Below are 10058 nucleotides of genomic sequence, written 5' to 3'. Positions count from 1 at the left end.
AAAAAAAAAAAAAAAAAGAAAGGGCAACATTAGAGATCTGAGCACATAGAATGTTTGAAATAGCCACAGTTGTAAATAGCAAAAGAAAAATAATGGAAAAGGAGCAAGCCTGTCATGGCATTGCTTAGAGACCACTTAAATTCATAGGATGAGACTGATATGCCAGCAATCAATAGCTCAAATAGAGGCAGAAGAAAATGCCAGGCCTGGCATTTTCCCACAGTTGCTATAATGGGAAAAGGGAATCTCAGTCTTGGAACAGTAATAAAATAGACTATGCTGTATAGTATATGATATGTAAAAATTATGGGGAAAATGTTAATGTAAGAATACAACACAGGGCTGGGAAGGTGGCTCAGTGGTAGAGCGCTTGCCTTGCATGCTCAAGGCCCTGGGTTCGATTCATCAGCACCACATAAGAAAAAAGAAAAAAGCCGGAAGTGGCGCTGTGGCTCAAGTGGTAGAGCGCTAGCCTTGAACTGAAGACCTGAGGGACAGCGCCCAGGCCCAGAGTTCAGGCCCCATGACCGGACCCAAAAAAAAAAAAAAATAGAACACAATACAAAACAAGACATTACAAATAAATATAAAATATAAAAGCCGGGTGTCAAGGGCTAATGCCTGTAATCCTAGCTACTCAGGAGGCGGAGATCTGAGGATTACATTTCAAAGCCAGTCTAGGCAGACAAATCCATGAGACTCCAATTAACCAGTAAAAAGTCAGAAGTGGAGCAGTGGCTAAAGTGGTAGAATGTCTGCCTTGAGCAAAAGAGCTAAATTAGAGTACAAGACCTTGATTTCAAGCCCCAATATAGGCAATAAAAAAATAAATAAATAAATACACATGACACCAGCACAAAACAACTGGAACACGGTGTGTGGAGCTGACAATAAATGTGCTTTCCATGTTCTTACCCACTGCTTGTATTGCAATTCTGCGAGGAGCTTGAGTTCATGAGCCTTTTTGAATGCAATCATGGTTCTTTCTAGCCTCTGAAATGAGAAAGATCCCTCAGGTCACTTAAAAGATCCCAGCAGAAGTCTTATAAACTCTAATCTCAGCAAAAGCAGTTCTATTTCTGAGAATTCAAAGAAGGATCTGCAATACTCCTGAATGGTGGTGTCACTCTCAAGATGAGGTAAGCAGGTGCACCAGGCACATGGCAATAAAAATAGAGCCCCATGGACTGGGAAGGTGGCTCAGTGGTAGAGCGCTTGCCTTGCATGCACAAGGCCCTGGGTTCGATTCCTCAGCACCACATAAGCAAAAAGAAAAAAGCCGGAAGTGGCACTGTGGCTCAAGTGGTAGAGCGCTAGCCTTCAGCTGAAGAGCTCATGGACAGCACACAGGCCCAGAGTTCAGGCCCCACGACCAGACCCAAAAAAAAAAAAAAAAATAGAGCCCTTCCCCACCCTTGGCCATAAGGGCAAAGCAGACCAGGACCTTCAGAATGACAGGTCACTACCCACTAAGAGAAAGTGAGTGGTTAGGAGTGATATTACATAAGTTGGCCCAGACCCTGAAAAGGCTGTGCTTCTTTTCTATTTTCAAAAGACAGGCACTTTCTAACCACCCTCTTTAACTATATAACCTAAATCCTTACCTTCCCTCTGAGGAACGAGCTACTTGTCCTCTTAGAAACTCTTTCTAAGCAAAAGGTGATGTAACACTTCCACATGGCCTCTGGAAAAGTCAGATTACATTAATCAGATCACCAATTCTGACCACAAGACATCATACATCCTTTCTACAAAGGGAAATTCTCCTCTGGAGAATTTTAATTTCCTTGTTTAAGAAAAAAAGGGGGGAGGACAAGGCACTGGTGGCTCACATTTGCAATCCTAGCTACTCAACAGGCCTGAGATCTGAGGATCAAGGTTTGAAGCTAGCCTGGCTAGCCTGTTAGGACAGTCTGACTCTTGTCTCCAACAGCCACCAAAGATCTGGAAATAAGCTGTGGCTCAAATGGTAGAGTGCCAACCTAGGAGGAAAAAGCCAAGGGAGAGTGCCCTGACCCTGAGTTCAAGCCCCCTTATTGGCACAAAAAAAGTAAATAAATGAATAAATAAAAGGAAGGAAGAAAGGTTATTGATTATATATAGCTCATTGAACATATCAACTGAATAATGACACAAACTTGAAAGCCTTATCCATATTTCCTGTCCTGTCTTTTATTCCTCACCATTATAAAATAAAAATTGAGTTGAGTTGCTGGTAGCTCACACCTGTAATCCTAGCTACTCAGGAGGCTGAGATCTGAGGACCAGGGTTCAAGCCTCAAGACTCGCACAAAAAAATAATAAAATAGTAACATTAAGTAAAAATTAAAATAAAATTTCCCAAGTACTATTTCCTCCAAATAAATGAACATAAATGCTATTATTGAGAAACTTTCACCATCAGAGAAAAAAAAGATGGCAAGCCTGATCCAAGCATTTGACAAACTGTACTATGAAGAGACTTTCAGTAAAGATGCTGAGCAGAAAAAATAGCACTACTACTACTATAACACAGGGTAAGTTTCACCTGTAGGCAGACTCTTCACTGCCTCTTCATAAACAGCACAGCACCTCTCTTCTCTTTGGCCCAACTCCACTGCCCTGGCTTGTTTTGTTGTAGGCTGCTCTTCTGCGTTAGATATGATCTCTAATTCTTGCCGTGCCACATAATCCCAGGTGAGAGGGTCATCTGTGTGCAAAGCCTGAAGGCTGAAAATTACAGCTTATTGACATTTTGCCCGATGAAAAGAGACTTCATCCAGAAGCTCAGACAGTAGCCTGTGGTCTATAAACGCACACAAATATACTTTACAACTGCAGTACTGTAAGAACCACTTCCTAATTAACTCGCCAGAATAGCTTAATATATAGTCAATGCAACAGAGTTGTCAGACAGTTAACTGCATTTCATTCACAAACGTTATTTTCAAGTTGGCTCTCAAAGGCTAATTAGTTGCTGTGTGAGTATAGAGGCCTCCTTGAATCTTGGAGGACCTTATTATATCTAGGCTCTTGAATATGTATAATAATAAAGGCAGAGGAAAAGCACAATCTAGTCCTCACCCAAACATGATAACCCTGATGTATCCAAAGGAAAGACTGATCTAGGCTCTCTCTTAACTCCCGGGGAAGCAAAGGGGCCTATCTAAGAATGGAAATAACCACAAATAACCAAACATTAAAGAGTGAAATTATCTGCATCCCTAGCTATAGAGTTATGAATACAACTCTCATTTTATGGACAAAAGAGATTCCAGGAAACTAGATATAGATTCCAAAAGGAAGTCAGTAAGTCAAAGAATTTCTCTGAGAATATACTCATTTGTAATAGGATATAATTTTTCCTAAAACTTTAAAGTGGCATTTTCTTTCTCCTCTTTCTAAAAACCTATGAAATCCTTCTCACAAGGCCAGAAGTAAACAGATTCACCCTGCCACTTCTACTTACTCATCATAGATTTCTTTTTGTAGATCTTTGGCAAAGTCAAATAGCTTCGCGATAGAAAGAAGTGACACATGAAATTCAGCACCTAAAATTTTTTAAAGCAGAGAGAATAATTACCAGTTAGACTGCAATGAATCCAATTTTCTTCATGTACTGGAATTAATGCTCACCTTTTTTCTGTCGAGATAGTCTCCTAATCTCTTATTTTGCTCAAAGCTAGTCCTCTACCACTTGAGCAACAGCACCACTTCCAGCTTTTTCCATTTATGTGATACTGAGGAATCATGCATACTAGACCAGCACTCTCCCACTAAGCCACATTCCCAGCCTATCTCCTAAACTTTTTGCCTGGGCTAACCTGAAACCATAAATCTTCCCATCTCCCTCTCCTGAGTAGATAAACTTAGATGGTATGAACCACTGGCACCCAACACGGTTGTTGCTTTGAGACAAGGTTTCACTGTATATCCTCAGCTGGCCTCAAACTCATTGATGCTCCTGCTTCGGCCTCCCAAGTGCTAGAATTAATATATACAACACCCCAGCTTTTTGCTTTTGCTTTGCAGGTGCTGGAGGATAATCTAGGATCTCAGGCATGCTAAGTGCATGCCCTACAAGTGAGCTACACTCTCAGTTGGGAGTTGATTTTTTGGTTGTCACTTTTTTTGTGTTAGTGAGTTGGTAACAGGGATTCAGCTCAGGGCCTTGCACTGTCTATTGGCATTTTTGCTCATGATTGGTGCTCTACCACTTCAGCCAAGTCTCTCCAGTCTGGTATTTTTGCTGGTTAGAGATAATCAAACTTTTCTACTTGGGCTGTCTTTGAGCCACAATCCTCAGATTTCAGCCTCTGAGTAGCTTGCATTACAACAGGTGGGAACACCAATGGTACCCACTGGCCTTCTTTTTTCCTTGAGAAATTGGACAAACTACAGGGGGAAATCATCCCATATTCTCACTACGCAAGCAAAACCATTATTAGTATTTTGGAATATTCATGAGTACTTCTTTTATTGAGAACGTAATAAGGGTATAATAGACTAAATTATCAGTCTACTTAACTCCCAATGAGTTCAATACTCAATTAAATCTTTTTGAAGCTAGGAGCTGGTGGCTCACCCCTGTAATCCTAGCTACTCAGGAGGCTGAGATCTGAAGATCACAGTTCAAAGCCAGCCCAGGCAGGAAAGCCTGAGACTCTAATCTCCAATAAACCACCAGAAAACTGGAAGTGGCACTATGGCTCAAGTGGTAGAGCGCTACTGACAGTGTTCAGGCCCAGAGTTCAAGCCCCATAACCAGCAACAACAACAACAAAAAAAAAAAACTTGCTGGACACTGGTGGCTCACGCCTGTAATCCTAGCTACTCAAGAGGCTGAGATCTGAGGATCATGGTTCAAAGCCAGCCCGGGCAGGAAAGTCCGTGAGACTCTAATCTCCAATAAGCCACTAGAAAACCATTAAGTGGCGCTGTGGCTCAAGTGGTAGAGCACTCGCCTTGAGCTGAAGAGTGCAGGGACAGCGCCCAAGCCCAGAGTTCAAGCCCAGAGTTCAAGCCCCACGACCAACTGGAAAAAAAAAAAAAATACAAGGCATTATTCCTACAGAGTTCTATATACATTCCAATGATTTTTTTTTTTTAATTCGGTCATGGCACTTGAACTCTGGGTCTGGGCACTGTTTCTCAGCAATTCAGCTCAAGGCAAGCACTCTACCACTTAAGCCATAGTGTCACTTCTGGCCTTTTCTGTTCATGTGGTGCTGAGGAATTGAACCCAGGCCTCATGCATGTGAAGCAAGCACTCTACCACTGAGCCACTTTCCCAGCCCTCTGATAAAAATTTTATAAAACTCCCTAACAGTCCAAATTATAAACAGGTTTCCCTTTTCTATCACCAATAAATGTTTAAAACAAACACACCTTTAATCTTGCTTACAGAAGTTTTGTAGATGATCCTCGCCAACTCACCCCTAAGGATTTCTTCAGGCTGATCAAAATCTCCCTACAAAATGTTATATATATGACTTAAAAGAGAGGACCAGTAAACAGGTAAGTATGACGGTAAAATGAATAGTCCTGGACTGCCATGCCACATAACCTCTAGGAAACACTGTGTAAGCCAGTTCCATCACTTGTAAAATGCACAGCTTGAAGACAACTGGTATTCCAAGTAGGTCCATTCAAGCTCCTAACAGTAGGGGCAAGATCACAAAGCCTAAGTCTTATCCTCCATTTAGTCCAGAATAAGTCAGGTGTACATGCTTTGATTACTCTTCTAAGATCTTTTGTAGATAAGACTATTCTGAGCTGGGCGCCGATGGCTCACGCCTGTAATCCTAGCAACTCAGGAGGCTGAGATCTGAGGATCACAGTTCAAAGCCAGCCGGGACAGGAAAGTCTGTGAGACTCTTATCCCCAATTAACCACCAGAAAACCGGAAGTGGTGCTGTGGCTCAAGTGGTAGAGCACTTGCCTTGAGCTGAAGAGCTGAGGGACAGTAGGCAGGCCCAGAGTTCAAGCCCCGAGACCAACAAAAAAAAAAAAGAAAGAAAAGTTCTGAGTTAGAAACTACAATAACAGACAATTCAACAAAGTCCCTTTTTCAGCTCAAAAAAATTTTAGGGGAGGTACTGGGGTTTGAACTCAGGGTTTCACACTTGTTAACTTTGCAAGCCCTCTAACCATATGTATTTTTTTCAATAGTTTTGAGATATCTGGCTTTTTGCTGGGACCAGTCTGAACAGACCTTTTTTCTTTTTTTGGCACTGGGACTTGAACTCAGGCTGTGAGTTCTTGCATGGCTTTGTTGTTAGCACTCTACTACTTGAGCCACACCTCCATTTCTTGCTTTTTGGTGGTCAAAGATAGAGAGTCTCACAGGTTTTTTCCTAGGCTGGCTTCAAACTGTGTCCTCAGATATTAGACCCCTGAGTAGCCAAGATTATTAGTGGCTCATGCCACAAACACCTGGCTCCCAACTCTCTTAATTAAGTCTCTTACACTGGTTGAGATGACAGGGACACAGCACCACACCCATTTCTGTTGAACTGGGGATCTTGTGAACTTTTTGCAATCTCCCACGTAGCTGCAATAACAGCTACAGGTTAAGATAAGTATCATAAACTTTCTCCCTGGGCTCATCTCAAACCATGATACTCCCATTCTCTACCTCTCCAGTAGTTAGGATTACAAGCATGAGCCACAGTACTCAGCTTTTGTTTGTGGAATTGTTGTTCTTTGAGACAGTGTCACTTATGTGGTGCTGGCTGGCCTAGAACTTCTGATAACCCATCTCTCCTTTCCAAATATTGGGATTATAGGTATACACAATACCTAGCACTTCAACTATGACATTCTAAATCTTTCTTTAATTACATTTTAAAAGTTTACAAAAAGGAAAAAAGCTGAGTGTGTTAGAGCACACTTGCCATTCTGATACCTTAAGAGGCTGAGGCACAGGGCTAGGAATATGGCTTACTAGTAGAGAGCTTGCCTAGCATATATAAAGCCCTGGTTCAATTCATCAGTACCACATAAACAGAAAAAAAGAGAAGTGGCACTGTGGCTCAAATGTTAGAGTGCTATCCTTGAGCAAAGAAGCTCAGGGACAGTGCTCAGATCCTGAGTTCAAACCCCAGGACTGGAAAAAAAAAAAAAAGAGGCTGAAGCAGAACAGTAAACACTTCAGAAAATAAAAAAGGAAGGGAGGGAATAAGGCTAGAATACATGACTTCCACAATCTTTGTTAAGTTCTTTGAACTCATTAATACATCATTTAATGAAATTATACAATATTTAACAAAAGCATTGTCATTCCATCAGTAATAATTTGAGGACTACTTCAAATTAGTCTCACTATAGTATCTTTAAAGCACAAACATTAATTAAATCAACTCTAGACTCTTCTTCAGATTTCATAATATGGGGGGAAAATATATACATATATATCAAAGATTTTTCTCTTCCTCCTAAGCAGGTTCAATAACTATACATCATTAACAACTGACAATATACTAGAATCTTACCATGTCCATGGCAGCCTTTTCAAATTCTTGCTTTTCCTTTCTCAGTTTCTCAGCATGCATCAGCTCCATTCTAAAGTACTACAAAAGGGAAATAATGACCTGAAATTCCTTAGAGATACTTATTTTTCAATTAGAAACATCAAAGATGGCTTTTTGTTTTAATCTATTAATATCACACACAGAAAGGTCAGGAATCTTATGTTTACTTTGTTATGAAACTAGTTGACAATGATAAGGTATAGTAGAAATATTTTATGCTCTTCTAACACTCTAAGGATATAAATCAAACACTTGAAAAATATTTTTGTATCCTTAGTTAACAGTTTACAAATAGCCCTAAGTCCAACCTTATGTTTTTTTGGCACAGTGAAGCAACATGCTAAATAATGTTGCAACAATCCAGCTAAGAAGTACATAAGTTTGTCATCTAACAATAAAAGTTTCTGCAAGTAATTTTATTTATGGTTTCCTGTGCACCAGTAGCTCACACCTGTAATCAGGAGGCTGAGATCTGAGGGTCACATTTCAAAAAACAGCCTGGACAGGAAAGTCTGTGAGACTCTTATCTCTAATTAACTACCAGAAAACTGCAAGTTGGGCTATGGTTCAAACTGGTGGTGATAACCTTAAGGGAAAAAGCTCAAGGACAGCTCCCAGGCCCAAGTTCAAGCCCTACCAAAAAAAAAAAAAAAATTCAGACTTCTAGCCCCACTAAGCACTAAAATAACAGAGTACATCAGGCCCAATAAACAGAAAATTTTAATTATTTGCAGTCTCATAAAATAATAGCTAAGATGTCTAAAATTCAATGGACAATCACTCATCATACAACAAAACCCAGGAAAATCTCAACTTGGATGAAAATCTATCAAGAGATGACATAGATATAAGAATTATCTGACAAGGATTTCAAATTGCTTTCATACTATTCTTTACTGAGGAATAAAATAAACAACTTGAAAAAAGTGAAATAGTATCAGCAAACAGAAGAAATTAGGAGGCTGAGTCAGGAGAATCTTGCATTCCAGACCAGCCTGAACTACATAGCAAGGTTCTATCTCAAAGCTGGGTACCAGTGGCTCACACCTGTAATCCTAGCTACTCAGGAGGCTAAAATCTAAGTCAGCCCTGGCAGGAAAATGTGCGAGATTCTTATCTCCAAATAATCACAGAAAAAGCCAGAAGTGGCACTGGCTCAAGTGGTACAGTGCCAGGACTAGCAGAAAGAAAGAAAGAAGGGAGGGAGGGAGGGGGGAGGGAGGGAGGGAGGGGGGAGGGGGAGGGGGAGGGGGAAAGGGGAGAGGGAGAAAATGTCTCAAAAAAAATGTAAATTATAAGAGCTGGGGATGTAAGTTAGTGGCAGAATATTCCCCTAGCATACCAAGGCCTGGGTTTGATCCCTAGCACAAATTTAAAAAAAAAAAAAAGAAAATTCAGAACTGGAAAAAAAAAAATTTAAGCCAATAGTGGGCCAGGCAGTTGGCTCACTCCTGTAATTCTTTTTATTTTGCCAGTCATGGTACCTGAAGGTACCATGGACAGCTGGGCACTGTACTTCAGCTTTTCAGCTCAAGGCTAGCGCTCTACCACTTGAGCCACAGCACCACTTCCGACTTTTCCTGTTTATGTGGTGCTGAGGAATCGAACCCAGTGCCTCATGCATGCGAGGCATGCACTCTACCACTGAGCCACCTTCCCAGTCCTCACGCCTGTAATTCTAACTACTCAGGAAGCTAAAATTTGAGGATTGTAGTTCAAAGCCAGCCTGGGTAACAAAATCTGTGATACTTTTTTTTTTGGTCGGTTGTGGGGCTTGAACTTGGGCCTGAGCGCTGTCCCTCAGCTCTTCAGCTCAAGGAGAGCCCTCTACCACTTGAGCCACAGCACCACTTCCAGCTTTTTCTGTTTATGTGGTGCTGAGGAATCAAACCCAGGGCCTTGTGCATGTGAGGCAAGCACTCTACCACTGAGCCACCTTCCCAGCCCCATCTGTGAGACTTTTATCTCCAATTAACCATAAGAAAACCAGAAGTGGTACTGTGGCTCAAAATGGTAGAGGAATGTGGCTTAGTGGTAGAGTGCTTGCCTAGCATACATGAAGCCCTACGTTTGATTTCTCAGTACCACATACACAGAAAAAGCCAGAAGTGGCACTGTGGCTCAAGTGGTAGAGTGTTAGCTTTGAGCAAAAGAAGCTCAGGGGCAGTGTCCAGGCCTTGAGTTCAAGCCCCAGGACTGGCACAAAAAAAAAAAAAAGGTAGAGCATTAGATAGCCTTGAGCAAAAGAGCTCAGGGACAGTGTCAAGGCCCTGAATTCAAGCCCTATGATGAACCAAAAAAAAAAAACAAATCAGAAACAGAAACAGTAGCATGCCCAATAGCACAATAGAGAAGCCAATTAACTTGGAGACTGGCCCTGCAATAGTAAACTATACAATAATAACATATAACAAAATATGAAAGTAAATAAATCTATGTATGTTGAAAAATGACAACATGTAGATATGAACTGTAGCAATGTTAATTTCCTTTTTTTTTTTTTGTCGGTCGTGGGGCTTGAACTCTGGGCCTGGGCGCTGTCCCTCA

At 41.2% G+C, this 10058-nt stretch overlaps 1 protein-coding gene across 1 annotated transcript in view; it reads right to left on the bottom strand.

Annotated features, from left to right (window-relative positions):
- The window catches only part of Utp6 (UTP6, small subunit (SSU) processome component, homolog (yeast)), a 178831-nt gene that overhangs the window by 157307 nt on the left and 11466 nt on the right, over window positions 1-10058 (bottom strand). Inside the window, exons 8-13 of the mRNA XM_013016288.1 lie at window positions 7473-7550; window positions 5368-5449; window positions 3449-3530; window positions 2528-2709; window positions 1605-1684; window positions 916-993 (exon numbers count right to left, since the gene is read on the bottom strand). Of these exons, the coding sequence (XP_012871742.1) occupies window positions 916-993; window positions 1605-1684; window positions 2528-2709; window positions 3449-3530; window positions 5368-5449; window positions 7473-7550 (582 nt within the window). The remainder of the gene's footprint in view (window positions 1-915; window positions 994-1604; window positions 1685-2527; window positions 2710-3448; window positions 3531-5367; window positions 5450-7472; window positions 7551-10058) is intronic.

This window comes from Dipodomys ordii, unplaced genomic scaffold (genome assembly GCF_000151885.1).
Source record: "Dipodomys ordii isolate 6190 unplaced genomic scaffold, Dord_2.0 Scaffold31, whole genome shotgun sequence".
In the NCBI taxonomy this organism is placed as follows: Eukaryota; Metazoa; Chordata; class Mammalia; order Rodentia; family Heteromyidae; genus Dipodomys; species Dipodomys ordii.
Note: the sequence above shows the minus strand (reverse complement) of the source record. Positions and strands in the feature narration are given on the sequence as shown.